We start from the raw sequence: 20,131 nt of genomic DNA on the forward strand, positions 1-20,131 counted from the left end.
CTGTGTGACGTCAACTTCGTTCCTTCTATACCTGATTGCGACGAGTAATGGGTAAAGGCCTTCTACAAGATAAGAACTTTGAGCTGTCCAACAGCGGAACTCAAACTAGGGACCTAGTTACGGGTCAGGAGACGAGTGTTTGGTTCATGTTTCGCCATGGTTTGGTTCGTTTCAATGGTTTTACGGCACTTGCGACACATCTAGGTCATTTCAGCGCCAGTAAAAAAAAAAGGAAGAAAATGGGATGGTAAAAAACAGTTATATGGCCCATTTAGACGTACAGACTTTTCGTACGCGGTCCGACGGATTTCCACAAATTGTGGATAATTGACCAAAACTCATGAAAACTGAGCGTGTAAACGAGGAATTTCAATCTCGTCCGACGGATGTCCGTCCAACCTCCTGATATTTTCCTGCCGTTGTGTTGACGGATCATCGCGGATGATTAGTTTTTACTGAAGTCCCTCTTACTTCAAACTATGGAAAGGAGTCTTTCTCTCTTAAGTGAGTGAAGTTCACTCATTTATTTGTGCTGTGTGGTGGCGTGTGGTGGTGGTGTGTGTGTGTTGTCCCAGATCCGACGCGGAGCAATTATCCGAACGTCTAATCGTATATATTCTCTCGTGGACATCTGTCGATTAGCCGTGACCCACATCCACCGCGTCAAAGTCAAATCCATGTTCGTCGGATCGCGTACGAAAAGTTTGTGCGTCTAATTGGGCCAATAGATTTACAATTGAAAGCACACGAGAAAATGTGAGACAAAGAGGGAAGGGTTCAAATAGGAAACATACAGATTCCAAGAGCAGACAATGTGTACTTAGTTTGAGAACATCTAAAAGTCTCAACCAGACAAAAGCATAGGTTCCCAATAAGAGGAACGCATTCAAAAGTTTACAAGTCAATATATATTTAAAACAAACAAACAAACAAAATCATCTCCTAAAACTATTACTGTGCATTTTTGTCTGCTTCCCTCCCAGTCAATGACTCCGACCAGGGCTAGGACAAAACTAAGTAACCCCATTCCAAGACACAGACAGTAAGTAACTCGGGAAACAGATAAATGGGGATAGAAGATCAGCGTGATATCCTACCCACCATGGGACCCAGAGAAACGATTGTCGTAATAACACAAGACCAAGAAACCGCACGACAGTTAAAGCAAGCCAGCGATAGACCAGTTAGAACCTTTACTACTCACAGTACGGACGTGCGGCAATGATGTGTTATGTGCTATACTAGATTGCGACGAGTAATGAATAAAGAGCCTTCTACATATAAGAACTCAATTTTGAGCGGCCCGATAGCGGGATTCAAACCAGGGACCTAGTAGTAGGCTACAGGTCAGGAGATCACGAAAACGCACTACAGTTAACCTTAACCAGTTAACTGTTGTACTCTGGAAAGACACGTATTTTAAATTTCGGCCAGAAAACACGTCCCTCAAATATCGATCGATTTAAATTACCCTCGTCTTGGAAAAAAAAAAAACAAAACAAAAAAACTCTCAAACCTGGGACTTCGCGAAGTCCCAGATTTGAGAGTGTTTCCCAAGATGAGGTTCATTTAATTCGATCGATATTTGAAGGATGAGGTTTCTGGCCAAATTTTAAAAAAAAAAGAATTTTCCTGAGTGGAGCAGTTAACTGATTAAAGCAAGCCGGCGGTAAACTAAACCAGTTTGAACAATCTCCAATACTCACAGTTGGGACGTGTGACATTGATGTGCCAGATGGTGGAACACCGGTCGATTTACCAAGGGCTGTTTCACTTTTCGAGTTATTATGCTTTTGCGAAGCTTTGATTTTATAACAACTCTGTCATACTCTGACAAAACACATTTTTGAAACATTTTGTCATTTCAATAATGATGATGATAATAATAATAATAATAATAATATAATAATAATAATAATAATAATAATAATAATAATAATAATAATAATAATAATATAATAATAATAATAATAATAATAATAATAATAATAATAATAATAATAATAATAATAATAATAATAATAATAATAATAAGAGTAATATATTAGTGTATATAATAATAATAATAATAATAATAATAATAATAATAATAATAATAATAATAATAATAATAATAATAATAATAATAATAATAATAATAATAATAATAATAATAACAATAATTCATTTATATCGCGCTTTTCCCTTGGTACCGCTCAAAGACTCAAAGTGCACAAAATACACCAGCCATAGATTTCAACCAAAAAAGAATGAAATAAAAAGTATAATTTATGGATATTCTAACAGGCATTTCCTTAAATGAGCCTTCCTTAAAAGCATTGTTTTAAGATTTTGTTTAAAAGCGGATTTTGAACATGTTGATCTTAAATGGGGCGGCAAGGTATTATTATATCAGGTACAGCTATATTAAAAGTTCTACATTAAATTCATTTACAGCCTTTTTATGAGTTATATATATATATAAAATTTGGCCAGAAAACGAGTCCTTCGAATATCGATCGATTTAAATGACCCTCGTTTTGGCAAAAAACTCTCAAAACTGGGACTTCATGAACCATTCCTTATCAATATCATGCTGACAAAAATCGCTGTACTGTGAAAATGATTATTTTCAATCGCTGTGACATGAGCCTTTGAAGATTATGACATAAGGAAGGCAACTCGAATACAAAAAACAATTGTTGTCTTCCTGTCCCATGATTTACAACACTCTATCTCAGATAGACATTTTCAATATAAGTGAGATACATTATACATTCCAATATATGTTGGGAGGTATGAGTATCTGAAACCTTTCTTTCCAGTTCAATCTTATCTGATATTAGTAGATTTTGCTCTTTATAATTTCGAGAAATAGTGAAGGAAAGTTTCGACTTCGCTCTAGGTGAAAATGGTGTGATCTCATATTAACTTCAATACATAATGAGATATATTATTATTTAAAGAAACAAATTGTTTATCCGTTTCTGTAATTTTTTTTTTCTGAGTTGTTCTTCAATATTATTAAGTAAGTAAAAATATTAAACTATTACAAATGAACAGCCGGGATTGTGGCTGTGGAAAGATCAATGTATGATGTGAAGGACATGCAAATCACTCTTTTTATTTTGATGTGTAAAAAGTAAAATGGGAGCCATTCCTCACAGTTTAGCAATTGAAAAATTGCAAACTTTGATATTCGAAGCATATTATCCACTTATTGTGTTAAAATTTGTAAGAGTATCATGCTTCCACTTTCAGATTATTGTATTGTAAGTTTGTTAACAAAAACAAAAACCCCCTCCCAACGTGCTCAAAGCACTTTACAACAGCAACACTTAACATATAGGACAAGACACGACTCCTGCTAGGCGATATCCCAATTCCAATAGAGAAAATTATGATTTTAAAGGCCAAGAACTTATTTTACATATAATAACATTGAAAAATTGTGAGAAAAGAAACTTTTCCAAAGACTAAACTATCTCAGAGTGGAACTTGAACCCTGCACCTTTTGATCCGAAGGCGAGTGCGATACCACAAGACCACAATAGTCATAATAATAAAAGCATTAAAAAAAACTTTTTTTTTTTGTTTAGTTTATCGATTACTTTTTGTTTTGGTTTAGCCTTTTTCTATTTAGCTAATTACCACTAAACCTTCAATGGCGTAATCCAGATATATAAATTATTCCCATTTAAAGCAAATTGCCAATCCAAAAATGCTTTGCCCTGGAAAGAAGTTGAATCAACTGGCTCCGACGTTCAACGTGCACTTATTTGCAGGCCTGATAACCTAAAATTCTTTGGGCTCATTGTTGTGATGGAAATCTCAAAAAATGACGCAAAATGTAATCCATTACAACAATATTAAACTTGGCCCATAAGTGGGTCGGATGTCAGACCTGCATATATGTGCACATTGACTGCCTCCCATATCACAACACTTGGATCATGTTGGTAAAAAAAGAAATATGATGAGACAATCAAAACATTATAGATTTGGATTTTATCAGTGATTATAAGTCCCCATCATAAAGAAAAATAAAAGAGGAAAAGCACAAGTAGTGGATGGAGAGATTACTTATCAGTAAAAAGAATGTTTCCACAAAACCATAGAGGAAGTTTAATTGTTTGGTGACGGATCCCACCCAAGGCCAAGGCAAAATAAGTATTTTAATTCCATGACAAGCACATGTAACAACTTAGAAGAGGACAACAAAAATGAAGTAGGGGAAGAAGTAATAAGAAGGGTATACCTCATTAGTAAATTCCAATGTCAACGATAAATCAAATCAAAATGTATTTTTATAAAAATAAGAACCCAGGGAAAGTGTAAGAGTATAAAATATTATAACTTTATTTTCTTCTTTTTAGGCTCTTGGTCATCACCACCACCAACATCATCATCATCCTCTTCATCATCATCCTCCTCATCATCATCTTCAGAGTCAGATCCATTCATCATTTTGTTGTGTGCTTCAAGCACCCATTTGTCAGTATCCGACAACTGGGATACCATGGAAGCACTCACCACGGATTTGCAACTTTTGCGCGTAGCTGAAAAGAATAAAAAGGAGAGGATAAAAAGAATAAAACGTTTGTGTATTACAATTACATACTTAATAATCCCTTTGAGAAATAAGGCTGATGGTGCCAGAGTTAAACCCAATTTTTGTAGCATCAAAGACAGTAATAATTGCTTGTTATTGTTAGCCTTTGGATAGGATACTATTCTCTTCCTAGATCTAAGAGGATAAGTTGATAGGGGGATCTTAGATGATAATGTATCGGTACCAGCACCTTTGTTTGGGAGACAGGTGCTCTACTTACTGAGCAAGTGCTGGAGAATAAATCATTACATTTCCCCTGCTAACACTAACTTGCCTCACTCAGATCACCACAATGCATTATAATGGAATCAAAGGCGAGTTACAAGACAAATGCTGTTAACCCGTTGACTGCCCTACTCTGGAAAAAAAACTTGTATTAAAAAATTTGGCCATAAAAACATCCTTCAAATATCGATTGATTTATATGATCCTTATTTTGAGAAAAACTTTAAAACCTGGGACTTTGCAAAGTTATGATTAATGCACTATAAATATTTCATTAATGACACATAATGTTTTACTTATGATATTAAAAATTGTTACATAAGGATACAAACAAATTTACCTGCATGCATGACAACAGCTCGTGTGTTTTTCGTGATGGCATTTTTGGCTTGAATGGGATTCAGGCCAATAACTTTGCATCTAAAATCTAATTAAGGAAATTCAACAGTACAATAACTTGGTCTTCAAAGATACACTTTTACTCTGCACTTACTCATACATTTTTTAGATTCTTTTAAATCACAAAATATCAAAAATGTGTAATCAAATGTGTGGATGAAGTAAATGGATGTCTTGTTGAATATGAAATTCTCACCAGCAAAACCAGAGGAGTTATTTCATGTTCATTACATTCATAAAATACTGCAACTTTTATTAAATAAGCTATATCGCAGTGTGGACTTCTTGCAGAATTTTTCCTTTGTGAGACAATGCTTACATAAAATTCTTCAAATCATAGAAGGGTGAAAAAAAAAAAAGAAAAAAAAAAGAGTGAGAGATTTTATAATAGCTCTATCTGAAATCTTTGATTTCACAACTGAAGTCAAGAGAAATTTTTAAAAACCAAACCATACTAAAAGGATACAAGTTGATAACATCATAAGGGCTCCTGAGATGTATTGCCTGAAAAAAATAAATAAACTACACAGAATACAATTTCACAAGTTGTGATGTTTTATTATCATAGGTGTTGTGTAAAACTGAATTAACATATCTTGATTATTATACTTTCTTATGTTTCTAAAAGTGATTGAAATTAGTTGGGTTTTTTAAAATGTTAGGATAATATTTGATTAATTGAAAGCAACGCAACCTAATACAATTTTTAAAATTGTTTTGTTTTTAAGGGTTTTTACGGCGTTTGCAACACATTTAGGACATATCAGTGCCAGTAAAAAGGAAGAAAATAGGACAGTAAAAGCATTCTAGAAATAAAATTGAAAGGACTTGAGGAAAAAGTAAGACAAAGGGGAATGTTCAAATAGGGAACATATGTAGATTCCAAGAGCACACTATCAATGTACTTAGTTTGAGATCACCATCCAGTCATCAGCACAAGATCCCACAAAGACGAATACGCTCAAATATTTCCAAATCATATATTAAAAATTATAAAAAATAAAAGTACATAACACAGAAATGGTTTACATGGGAAAAAAATATCATGTCCTAAAACGATAACTATACAATCGACTGTTTCCTCCCAGCCAAGGACTCTGGCCAGGGTCAGAACAATACTAAGTAATCTCATTCCAAGACAAAGAAAGAAAGCAATTGGAAAACGGATTTAGGGGTATAGAAGTAGAAGACACAGCAAGTACCTCCCTGCCCATTATGGGAGGTCGGGAACCCCACCCAGAAACCTTTTTTTGTTTGTTGAAAGTTTCAATATATCATATGTTTTCATACGAGAATGAATTTGATTCTTGTTATAAGAGAGACTAGAATCATACTCATTCATTGCATTTATTACCTGGTTTGAACCACTACTGAGTATGATATTCTGAGGATAAAAGTAAAAATGAAAAAGATTTTAAAGAAATATTACATGGAATGTCTAAATCGAGTATATTTCTAAAAACAGGCTTCAACAACTGCAATAAATATTTGAGACATTTTCTGTTGACCATCTTAAAAGAAAAAAAAATCATAATAAGTGCGTTTAGTTAAATTACAATTACTCCAGACTAGTTTCTCAGAATCATAAGGACAATAGAGCCAGGATTTATTCTGGTTTCTGTAGCATTTCCACAAGATCAAACAACTAGATGAAAATCAACTGCCTCGAGGCAGGCTGCTTTTTGGGGATTTTTTGGGGGGTACTTTTTGTTTGTTTTTAAAATTTTTCTTTCTGCTTTGTCTGCCACTGTTTCATACACCATTTTTCAGATTTTTGGCTCCCCATTCAGCTGTCTTCATTAAATATGGTCCAATCAATAAGACATTACCCTTCCTTTAGCAGTTTCCACCAAATCCATTGCATTGGACAAAAGCTGTCTTTTCGCTCCACTATCTTTAAAGGCATGGCTGTAGCAGATTTCAAAATGGACACCTCTCTCTGCAGCCTGTGATTACAAAAAAAAAATATAAAAGTGAGGGTAAATTGGGCATATACTGAGTGAGCTTTAATTAATAATGCTGGTGATCAAAATTTTTTGAACTTTTATTTTAATTTCAGCAGATCTAAGATCTAGATACTCATTCACTGCTGAGTGAGCAAAAGATCAGATTTTTTAAAAATCCTTTATTTATGTGAGTTTAAACTCTTTTAAATGATTTTTAAAATATCATCAACCAAATTAAATAATTAACGGTATGTGAAAATGAAACCAATCAAAAGGATGAAAACAGTTTTCAAGGCTTCATTTTCAATTTCAACACTAATAGTCATAAAAAAATGAATGTGGTAATATCAATGAAATTGTTACCAATTTTAATAGAGGTCGTCTCAGTCTAAAATCAAGACGTTCTGTGAGGTCAAAAGTGATAATATCAATTTCCAGTGTTGAGCAAGCCAACTGAAAAATTAAATCGAGAAAAAACAATAATGAATCAAATTTAAATAATTGTTGCATCAGTTAACATAGATTTAAAATTCCAATTTGGTATTTTAGCGGTACAATAGCCTTAAAAAAAATTCCCTTCATCCATCTCATGAGAAAATATATCTTGAAAAATATCCCCATGAAAAAATGGGACATGACAGCAATAAAGGAAAAATAAATGAGATGCTGAGAGTCCAAATCAAAGTAAGGTCTTCTAGCAGATAGTGCAATATTGTATCCACTCAGCCATCTCACCCATTCTCTTCTAAAAGATTTAAAAAGATCATGATAGCTAGAAATAAATGTGACCCAGTCTCAGATCGGTATCACTTCGGGATGAATAGTAACCGGAAAAGTGAATTTAGAGATATAATGTTGAGAAATACAAATTTCTTGTGTTTGCATTGTAAGAAATAGTATATATTCCCCACATTACCAAAGAGAAACGAACCCCGAGTTTCATGTTTGTGACTATAAATGACATTTCTGCACCTATTTTATCCCAACATAATACCCCTTTGAAATGAAGGGTCACAAATAAAAAAAACAAAAAACTAGAGCAGTATATAGAGCATCCACTATATGAGCTCAAAGCACTTAATAAGGGTAATTTAGCCAACAGCAACACTTAACATGTAGGACAAGACATGACACCTATTAGGCGATATTACATTTTTACAGAGATAGCACTGTTAACGATCAGGTACTCATTCTACACATGAGTAAGGTGAGAGAATGTGAGTAAAGATCCTTTTCCAAGGACTCAACTATGCGCTGCTCAGAGTGGGACTCAAACCCTGGACCTTCTGATACAAAGGCGAGTGTCATGCCACTAGACTACATAGCCGCACACGAAGAAAAAAAAAGCTTAAAAAGCTTAGAATGAGTGCAGACACGCTCCATCACCACATCATACATTTTCTCGAAGGCAAGGCAATCTCTATAAAAATCATAAATCATATAATGATTGGCACTTTGTGCAATGAAGGTCTCACCTGAAAGGTTTTCTCATTTGTTGGCTGCACTGCAAGGATGTCATAGGCCTGAACCTCAGGGGTGCTCTATGATAAATAGTAAAAAGCAAAATGCTTTATGTATGTAAAAGCAGTGTAGAGTGTAAGCTTTGCACATCATTCAAAATTAGCAGAAATTTCAATGAATGGCTAAATTTGACAATAAAATGAATTAAAAATTAACAACAAATTTAAGGTTCATGAGATTCTTTCGTTTTATCTCATTTGCTATTGTTTGTCAATTGTCTCGCTGATCCTAGAACTATGGACAAAAAATAAATTTCTACAGTTCAAGGTCAGTGAATGACGTTATGGTGATATAATATACAGAATATCGTAGGTATTAATACATTGAAAATTATTTGTGTCAAAAAATAATTTGGCTTGAAATGAGAAGATATTTGCTCCAAAAGATGGACAGTAGTAGGCAGTGTTTCAAATCTTTATGTCAACTCAGATGTTTCTTTAAGACTTGTCAAAGCAGCTTTGAAAGTTTTTTTTGTTAGTGTTTACTGTCACGGCAAAAAGGAAGATAATAGCGCAGTTGTATGATTTATATTAAGCAAACAGGAATTTATTAAACAAATAGTCAAACAAAGAATAAGTTAAACAGAGATAATAAGTAGGTCCAAGACAATATCATTGTAGCTGCCCTGAAATCATAAAAAGTAAAAGAGTCCCACACTTTAAATGTCGGTGGTAAAAGGTTAGTAAAATATAAATTTGTAATTTGTAATGGATCACATAAAATTATGTTTATTTTATAATCATTCATTTATCTGATCTTCAACATTTATTGTGGGTAAATTAGAAAATAAAATCTTAGTAAGATATTACCAATTTATGAGTGTTTGAAGCATCTGTCAAAAGAGCTGTCAATCGACTAAGTTGTTCAAACTTCCCTCTTATCTGATTGGAGGAAAATAAAAATTATTTTGAATATTATATAAAAAGTCAGTCTAATTTCATTTAAGAAGGTCTATGATAACTTAAACTGTGGATACTAACATGGACTCTGAAAAAGGTAAACGTGACTTTTCACTACTTTGAATTAAAAAAAAAAAATCTAGTTTGAAATATCAGACCCTTACACTTAGAGTACAAACTATTTCAAAGCCGGTCTAATACAGTTCATGTTCTCAAATTTTAATTCATTTTTTAATTTTTAATTTATTTTTCACGAATAGGATTGAAACAAGCATATTTTTAACTCTGTAAATGTTTCCAGTTATACCAATTTTATTTCCATTTTTCGAATATCACCTCACTTTTTCAGATTTTAGAAACTTCTTCATTCATTTGTGACTTTTTTAAAAAAATCTCACAGTCATGAGAAATTTTTATAAAATATGAAGGACATATCAACACCATCCCCAAGACACAAATGGAAGCAAATTCAAGAAGGAAAAAACCCAACATTACTAAACCATGAATTCTGAATTGTTGTCTTGTCTTTTTATTTTGCTGTTGAATAAAATGAAGTTTTAGCTCAACTAATTCTAATCAACAAAATTTGATGTGATTTTTTTTACCACAATATGACAATGTTGACATTTGACTAACAAAACACCCATATCATTATCAATCACAGTACCTGCAACAATTTTAATTCTTCTTCCTTCAGCTTTATATCAGATGGAGAAGCGATAGTGACCTGGTAAAGAATATAAAATAAAAATCTTATTAATAAATGCATTCTAATTTTTTTTAAATAAAGAAAGATTGCATCATAAGACACCTTTCCAAAATAAACACCATACACTGAGCGCTTCACATTTTTGTCTTTTCAAATCCCAAATGATGGAGCAATATAGTGTACATAGGATGAGACATTCAGCATGTTAGGCACCAGTAAAATTTTCTGACTAAAATAGCTGCTTTAGACCAACGGGCAAAACTGCATTAACAACCACAATCTCTGATAGGTCGAGAAAAAAAATATGTAAGAAATGACTTTCCAGACGGAAGACTCTTGAGGTGTCTATTGCTGTCTAAATCCTTCAGACTTATTTGTGATCCCTCATCTCAAAGCGATATTACGTTGAGGTGGTTAAAATATTAAAAATTGAATTGAGAGTCAAATACATGAGTCTTGGAGCAGGTCTATATAGTATTTGATAGGGAGAATAAATATTGTTTCTTAAAATACAAAAAAAAACAAACAAAAAAACAAAAAAGCAAACAAACAAAAAAGACCGTACCAACAACAACAAAACTTACATTTCTTGAAATTTTTAAACTGAGTCTCTCCAATATAGTACAATGCAGTCCTGATAATTCGAATTGGGTGGGAAAAGCAAATGACTTCTATTTATCAGAATTCGATTTGTCTCCAAACAAGGGAAATAACTAAACCTGACTCCGGGTATCAGGGTTATCCCAATTCTACGCAGAATGAGAATGCATGGGGTTTAGCGTGGCCTGTAGGCCTAGACTGCTTGAGTAGAAAGCCAAGTTGTACAACAAAGAAATAAAGACTACACATTGTTGTACCCTTGTTGTACACGTATGCTTTGGCCCTGGCCAAGCCGTGCCCTGGCCCTTACACTTACAAGTTACACAATAGCACAGAGTAGTAGTTAACACTGCATGCTGTGTAGGCCCTCTACTTCTAGATCTAGATCCATCGATCAATAAAGAAAGACAGCACAGAAGAGAAAGAGAAACGTGTGGAGTGGGGTGTGGCCTATGATTGTTCGTGCCGTGTATTGGTCAGCTTGTGGTTATCACTGTGTGTTAGATCTATTTATAACCAACACCCTTTGTTAGCCAGCGGCCAGCAGACCACAAGTTAGTCTTAGTGATGAGAACGCGAGAAGGAGAGAGGGATGACGCGAGACAGCTGGTCAATTTGGAGAAAGAAGAGAGAGGGCGGGTGGGACGGAGAGGGAACAACACGCCATTACATGCCTCAGGGGTCTAGTTATCATTATTATTAGTCAGCTCAGTCATTAAAACGCGTGGGAGGGTGGATACGGAGAACAGGCAGTTCATTATGACCTTCCAGAGTTGTTTTTTTTTTAGTGATGGGCAAGCACTTGCACTTCGAATAAAGAGAATAACGACTGTTCGAATTCGAATTAACCATGAATATTTTATATAGAAAAAGAAGAAAATAATTCATTACATCGTATTTTCTTCGATTTAAAAGAAATTCGGTTAATCAGATTTCGAATTATCTGGAATGGTCTGTACAAAAATACTGCATTGAGACAGCTAGTCACTGTTTAGCTCAAGCTAAGACCATACCTCTGCTTCTACACCACAGTGAAAAGCCAATATGTATATATATATATATATGAGTGTAAATGGGTACTTGTAGTTACACGAGTGCTCGACTGTTGGTTAGAGTTAATTTTTTTTTTTTTTAAATATATATATAAAAATAACCGAAAAATGCCCATTGCTCAGCAACCAGTGGAGATTTTTTAATTCTGTAAACGACATGATATTCCTTATTTCCTTACGGATATTCCCAGAAATTATGAAATGCATCATTTTGCACAATGAATTTCTAGACGATTTTAAAGATGGCGGCCCACCTTGAAACTTGGTCAAAGGAGGAAATCAGAGCTGTCATACGCTTTTTGAACGCCAAAAGTCTGAATCCTACCGAAATTCATAAAGAACTTCAGAGTGTATATGGTGAGCATGTTATAAGCCGTACACAAGTCTATCACTGGTGTAATTTGTTTGAAGCCGGCCATTCCGACTTGACAGACAGGGAAGGGAGAGGGCGTTTGATAACTGCGACGTCAGAAGACAATGTGAAGCAAGTTGATGAGCTTATTCGTCAAGACAGAAGGTTGAAACTTCATGAAATCGCAAGCAGTCTTGAAATTTCGGAAACTTCTGCCCATAAAATTGTATTTGATGAACTTGGCTACAGAAAAGTCAGCGCAGGATGGGTTCCTAAGCAATTGACAGACAATCATAAAGAACAAAGATTGGACATCTGCAGGGAACTTTTGAGAAGAAGCAAGAGCTCACGCAGGGTTCACGGGCATACTGCCAACGCCGGCGGAGACTTTCTAGGGTACGATGTGACTTTTCTTGACAGCATAGTCACCGGTGATGAGACTTGGTTGCACCATTGCACCCCAGAAACAAAGCAAGATTCGATGACATGGAAACATCCATCCTCATCAGTCGCGAAGAAATTCAAAGTCATGCGGTCAGCAAAGAAAATAATGGGAACTGTTTTCTGGGACAGTCGTGGTGTTATTCTGTTCGAAACCTTACAACCTGGAGAAACAATCAATGCTGCAAGGTACTGCCAAACTCTTGACAAGCTTAGGGAGGCTATTCGCAGAAAGCGCCCAGGGCAGTTGACCAACGGGGTCATTTTGCAACACGACAACGCTACACCCCACACAGCACGAGTGACGCAAGGTTGGCTACAGAAATATGGATGGGAGATTGTGCCACACCCACCACACAGTCCAGACCTCGCACCATCTGATTATCACCTCTTTGGGCCACTGAAACGTGAGCTGGCAGGAAAGCGCTTTGATGTCGATGAAGAGCTTGTTGACCATGTGCGGAAATGGCTACAAAACCTTGACGGAGATTTCTTCTGAGAGGGTATCTATTCCATGGTGCAGTGTTGGCAGAAGTGTGTCGACAGACTTGGCTGTTACTTAGAGAAATGAAGGACGAGTCAAGGTATGAACACGTGCAAGAATTTTGTTGATAGCATAAAAAACGTGGATTTACAGGCATTTTTCGGTTAATTATGAAAGATCCCTCGTGTGTATATATATATATATATATATATATATATATTATATTATATATTATATATATATATATATAATGAGAGAGAGAAGAGAGAGAGAAGAGGAAGAGAGAGAGAAGAGAGAGGAGAGAGAGAGAGAGAGAGGAGAGAGAGAAGGAGAGAGAGAAGAGAGAGAGAGAGAGGAGAAGAGAGAGAGAGAGGAGAGAGAGAGAGAGAGAGAGAGGAGAGAGAGAGAGAGAGAGAGAGAGGAGAGAAGAGGGAGGAGGAGAGAGAGAGGAGAGGAGAGAGAGAGAGAGAGAGAGAGGAGAGAGAGAGAGAGAGAGGAGAGAGAGAGAGAGAGAGAGAGAGAGAGAGAGAGAGAGAGAGAGAGAGAGAGAGAGAGAGAGAGAGAGAGCTATACAAACCTTGTCTTTTTCTTTTTTGCCTCCTCTAAGATCTTCAATAAAATTATTGACGGCCACTCTTTCATAGCCCACTGCAAAGGGAAAAAGAATGGGCAAACTTTTTCATAAAAATAATGAAATAAAAAGTTATATGAGAGAATTTGGCACTTTCATAAAGATGTGCTCCTTACCGAGAGGAGTAATTTTTACCAAAGTTTTGGTGGTCAGACGTTTTATGTTGTGTAAAAGGAATGTCAGCCAAATATTTCTATTATTCTTGTGAAAGTGAAAAAAAAGAAACATTTTTTAAAATGTTGGCAAGAAAGGGACAATTTTTTAAATGTTGCTAAATAAAGACAAGTAATAAGAAATGAAGTGAGTAGGAAAGTGCCAGAAGACAACAGAGAATAAAAACTTTGCAGCAGTGATGGGGGCTCAAACCTGCGACCTTACCTTAATGGTACGACAACTCCGCCTGGTCGGGGAGATCGTGACTCTACCGTATGAGCTATCCACGACCCCAAAATAAGTCGTTTTAAATTCTAGTCTAACGAGAGCCACTTCTCCCTGACTTTTTGAGGTCACAGGTTCAACACGCACAAACGCCGCAAAGTTAGTTGGCCAGCATCTAAGCTAAATAGTCAATATTCTCAACACAAACATGTAATATACAAACGATTGAGACATTGAGTATGCTCCAGTATTTGGGGTGAATTTTTAATTCAGAAAAGTGAGTGGATGTTATCACTTATGTTGATAATAACAAGAAATGAAGTGAGTAGGAAAGTGCCAGAAGACAACAGGAATAAAAACTTTGCGGCGGCGATGGGGGTTCGAACCCGCGACATTACTTGTACGACAACTCCGTCGGTTTTGAGCTCCCATCGCAAAGTTTTTATTCTCTGTTGTCTTCTGGCACTTTCCTAAATAAAGAAAAGGCATTTTTACTGTACAAAAAAGAATGTATTAAAAAAAAAAAGTCATATCTAACATAACACTTATGATAGGAAATTTTATAAATTAAATCAATCGATTGATCCATTTTTAAGCCTGATATTTTGATATTATATATGATATGATAAATTGACAACTGTTTTAGATTTGATAGCTCTCAAATTTAAATATATAATGATGGGATATGAAGGATGACTCATGTTATTATGTACGTTAAGATCATAAAAAAAATGCATAATGTTTCGATAAATAAAATAAATAAATAAAAAAGAACATTTATATAGAGCATTTCCACAGATTTACCATGTTCAATGCACTTCACAATGTTTCATATATTCCATTAGGCCCATGAGGAGCCAAAGTTTATCCCAGTTTCTATAGCGTGAAATGGACAATAGCGATTGCTTGAAGCCAAGGCCCAACCAACTGAGATATCGGGACACCCGGTGAAACTGTCACAGCAATGATTATTCACATTTATTTTATTAAAGTTTTATTTTAGTAAGAACTAAATTCATCTCACTCCATTTATATTTCTGTAGGCTTAGAAAAACTTTCTAATATTAGATCATCTTTCCTTTAATAGCCTTCTCTTTGAATTCATTTCAAATTAGTGAATACTTTTCGTTCTACCTTCTGTCACATAGCCACTTATTATAAAAGCTGATCGGTCTAATCTTCCTCACTCACTTTTATCTATATCTATGCCCTGACAGCCAGACCACTCCACTCCTCATATTTAAAGATTTTTATCTTACTCTCGGGACTTTGTGGAGCACTTCACTAATTTTGATTTCCGCCATCAGGACTCCGGAGCTTTCTTTGTCACCTTTGCCAGTTCAATCACTGTCAAGAATTTGCCCGTCGGAGGAATAACTGCAACCACTCTGAACTGGAAAAGGAATCCCACAAGTCTACCCACAATATCTAACATTACCATTATCTCATCAAGAACAAATAAGATACGTAATATTATTATATTTCCATTTGTAACTGTGATCACCATTCATTTATCAGAAGACTCATTTAATTAAATTTCATCTTTCTTTTCATATCATCTTAATCAATTCATCATTTGTTCTTTATTTTAAACAATAACTAGTAAATTCTGGTGGCCTTATTCTTCACATCTTTATTTATGCATGTAGTTGAGTTAGCTCTTTAGCACTCATTTAGACCATGACAGAAACTATGACTGACAATTTTTTTAATAGTTTTATTCCATCATCACCTTCTTCCCGATTATATTATATATATGAATGTTACTTAAAACTTTATAAAACTGTCGCCTGTCTTCTCCTGCTCAGAAGATGAAAAAGAAGCTACAAAACAATCCAATGACAATGTGACAACTTTGTTGCTGGTCAAACATTGGTAAAATTACTCCGCTCGGCAGTGACCAGGGCCAGGGACCACGTCTTAACAAAAGACCCGATGAAGATTTTCGTCTGTTCCAGTTAAGGTAAACTACATAGAGCAATAAATTTGGGGCATTGGTAAAGGAGAAAGGTCCCAGCAGCCATATTACTTTCTTTACACAGAGACTGAGTTGCCACCTTGGCTGTAGTAAATAGCAGTTCTGGAGTTGAGGGTGGGAGAGGGAGGGGGAAGGCATTGCATGGCAGAGAAACTTACTTACCAAAAAGAGGAAAAAAAGAGGGAGGGAGGGAGGGAGGGAGGGAGGGAGAGAGAGGGAGGGAGGGAGGGAGGGAGGGAGGGAGGGAGAGAGGGAGAGAGAGAGAGAGAGAGAGAGAGAGAGAGAGAGAGAGAGAGAGAGAGAGAGAGAGAGAGAGAGAGAGAGATCTGGTTGGGGAGGGGGGGGGAAGGAGGGATTGTTTTTTTTTGTTTTTGTTTTGTTGTGTTTTTTGACAATCTTCTTCTTTATTAATCTGACACAGTGGTATCAGGTTTAAGTTGAAGGTAACGCTGTGATTATTCCCAGACACCTGTCTGGGGATAACGAAAATTCGTTATTCCCAGACACATATTTGAAACTCCGCTCATTTAAACAATATCCATATTCCAGAATATGGAATGTTTCCAAATGCTCATAGAAATAAGGAAAGTTAATAAAATATCTATAAAAACATAATATTAACCAAGAACAAATTAGTTGTTACTACATATACACAATATGCGTCGACTTCGAAGTGGGTGTCATGGCAGAATGGTTAAGTCGTCTGCCCTGGAAGGTTTACCAGAATCGACGTTGTGGGTTCGAATCCTGGTCCCGCCACTTTTTTTTTTTAATACAGTCTTCTTTTTACACTGCGTTGCAAGGGATAAATGTCCCATCCATCCCCCCCCCCCCCTCCCACCCCCCAACCTCTTTTTTTTTTAAACACTCTCTATCTCTCTCTCTTTTGGTTCCTTTCTAGAAAATTGTCATATTCGTGTCCCCACTCCGATCTCAAAATGTATCTAAAAAGAATAAATAATTAAAAAGCAAACAAACAGAAATATTCAGAGCAACCAAATAGTGAGATAGAGGAGAAAAAAAGAAACAATGATTATTTTCTAAAAATAAAAATAAATTTAATAAATTAATGCTCAGAAACGGAACAGAAAGCCAAACAAATAAGGAGAAAAAAATAGACTCTCTCTCAAATAAAAAATATAAAAAAAATTTTTAAAAGGGGGAGGAGGGGGGGGGGGGGATAAAAAAAATTCCCGGCCATCTTCAATATCCCCAAAATTGAGACCAGAATTAACAAATTATAGAAACAAAAGATGATCAATAAAGTTAACAGGTAGGTAGGTAGTAAAAATTTAAATGGTTGGTGGACTATGAACAGATTTGATGATTAACAACTTTCTTCCTGGTTGAAAATAAAAAGGCGAATTGCCAGTTTGACGTTTTAAGATCAAAGTGACAAAAGAAATTTCATTGATCCATTTGCTTTAAAATGAAAAATTTAAAAAGCTGGATTTGATATTTGATCACTATTTACATTCATCTTGTGTTAAATATCACTTAATATTGACTGTTCTGGGACACAAAAAACCACTAGCATCTTTTCCAGAATATTTGGTATTTTTCACGCCTAGTTTGGCATTTTGCATAAAATCTTTCTGCCCACTTACTACATGTGTCTGGGGATAACCAATTTTCGTTATTCCCAGTCAGACAGGTGTCTGGGAATAATGACAGCCTTAAGGTAAACGGAAGATTTTTATTCTTGTTCTCTTTTTTGTTGCTGTTGACAATCTTCTTCTTTATTATCCGCCACAGTGGTATCGGGTTTAAGGTAAATGATAAATGCAACATTTTTTAAATGGCTATATTATTTTATTGGTTGCTAGAAAAATAAGTCAGGTACAGAAAAAAAAATTGACTAATAACTTGGAACAGTTTAACTTTAATAAACCATCTGGCCACGGTGAGATGGTTTATCAAAGTTAAACTACTGTTCCAAGGCTTGGTATTAGCCATTTTTTTTCTGTACCTGACTTATTTCTAGCAACCAATAAAATAATATAGTAGCAATTTAAAAAATGTTCAGTTATCAACCGTGACGGTCTCTCTGACTCTGTGTAGTAAACAAAGCAAGATGGCGACAGGGACCTCTCTCCTTTACCAGTGCCAATTTTAGAGTTAGCGATGGGAAATATGACTATTTCAAAGATTTGCTAACAAAAAATAACATTACATTTATTGGCTAAGGCTATTAATTCAATCAAATCCGCATCTGGTTGCCACTGTACATTACAGTCGGAGTACATGGGGGCAGCCATGTTTGTTTTTTGACACAAGGAGTTGAAGGTTGACAGGTGAGAGGTCAATTCTTGACCTTCTATTAAAAAGTGTAATCGTTACAGTTAGCAACAACAACAAAAACCACAATTTTCCAAAGTGACCTAATCGCTCATTACAGTCAATAAATAAAAGTAAAAGTGTTCTTGACCACGACGTCAACAACGACGATAGTGATGATGTTGATGATGTGATGGGTGTGGTGGTAATAACGATGATAATGTTGTTGTTGATGATGATGATAATAATGATGATGAGGAGGAGGAGGGGGAGGATGTGGAATGTAGTGGATAATTTATATTTCTAGGAATATGAAATGAAATCCGATAGAACATAATGTGGGCGGAGACTGAGAGTTCATAAAAGTCCAACCGAAACATAACCACCGGTTAATAATAATAATAATAATAATAATAATAATAATAATAATAATAATAATAATAATTATTATTATTATTATTATTATTATTATTATTATTATTATTATTATTATTATTATTATTATTATTATTATTATTATTATTATTATTATTATTATAAAACGGGTACCTACTAATAAGAACAGTCTTGTCTTGTCATTAAGTCGCGAATCCGCGCATTGAAGATAATCCCGACTGTGAGTGCCGTGAGAGACTATTACTATTATATACCATACAAATTTCTCATTAAAAAAAAAGAACATGCATACATCTTACTCTTCTTATCGGTACCGAAAGCAGGATATGAACAATAGTATCCAAATAATATTCCAGAACGTCGACGTATTAAAAAAAAAAAAGCAAAATAAAACAACAACAACAAAAAAAACCCAACTAATTGAAAAACAAACAAAAAAAAAATAAAAAATAAAAATAAATAAATAAAACTAAAACAAAAACAAACAAAAAACAAACAAAAACACAGAGAGCATGAGAAGAATGAACAAAGACTGGAAGATTCGGTGGTGATACAAAAAATCGTTGGTGATACTAAGCTGCTGGAAGCTGTGGACTGTAAAAACTAATAAACAAAATGCTTATAACATCTTCAACAACAACAAAAAAGAACAAAATACCAAACACAAAACATGTCGGGCTCACAACGCTTCTTCAGTCACCACCACCACCAAAAAAACAAAACAAAAAACAAACAACAAAACAATGAAAACATAAATACATTACTAAAAACAACCAGATCGACGGCAGAGAATTTTTTAGTACGTGCTTTCTGTTTTGATTTGGTGAGCATGCATCGATTCTTAACCACGTTTCTCAGATTTTAGATTTTAATATCACAAATTTGGACTGATCTTAATCGTGTGCCCCATGCATATCAATAAGTTTATATGGGTTTTACCACACTGTAAAGTCATTTCATCGCTTGCAAAGGGAAAATCATGCTATATCATTGTACCTATAGACAAAAAGTTTAGGCCAAAGCACCCAAGTTTAATGGGGACAAATTCAAGAGATGAGAGAAGTAGATCGAAGACCAATGTATCCAAGTGACTAGCTGAAACCATCTGGGAGTCATCTACACGACATTGACACTGCCCCATGCACTTAAATGATTACAATAACATTTTATAAAAATAACAATGGCAAAAATTCATAATGGAGAGATGATTTACTAAGGTAAAAAATTATCTCTCACTCTCTCACATAAAGTA

General features: G+C 35.0%; 1 protein-coding gene across 1 annotated transcript; it reads right to left on the reverse strand.

Annotated features, from left to right (window-relative positions):
* Positions 1 to 4,317: 4,317 nt before the first annotated feature.
* Positions 4,318 to 18,486, reverse strand: LOC144965693 (ribonuclease P protein subunit p30-like). The gene is made up of 11 exons (XM_078901289.1): positions 18,380 to 18,486; positions 13,797 to 13,867; positions 10,249 to 10,308; positions 9,492 to 9,563; positions 8,637 to 8,702; positions 7,525 to 7,614; positions 7,045 to 7,161; positions 6,570 to 6,599; positions 5,682 to 5,719; positions 5,157 to 5,236; positions 4,318 to 4,538 (listed from the first exon to the last, which is right to left on the reverse strand). The coding sequence occupies exons 1-11, from the start codon at positions 18,462 to 18,464 to the stop codon at positions 4,330 to 4,332; spliced, it is 918 nt and encodes a 305-aa protein (XP_078757415.1). The 5' UTR covers positions 18,465 to 18,486; the 3' UTR covers positions 4,318 to 4,329.
* Positions 18,487 to 20,131: the final 1,645 nt, after the last annotated feature.

This window comes from Berghia stephanieae, chromosome 2, assembly GCF_034508935.2.
Source record: "Berghia stephanieae isolate SIO BIC M18660-M18661 chromosome 2, UCSD_Bste_1.3, whole genome shotgun sequence".
In the NCBI taxonomy this organism is placed as follows: Eukaryota; Metazoa; Mollusca; class Gastropoda; order Nudibranchia; family Aeolidiidae; genus Berghia; species Berghia stephanieae.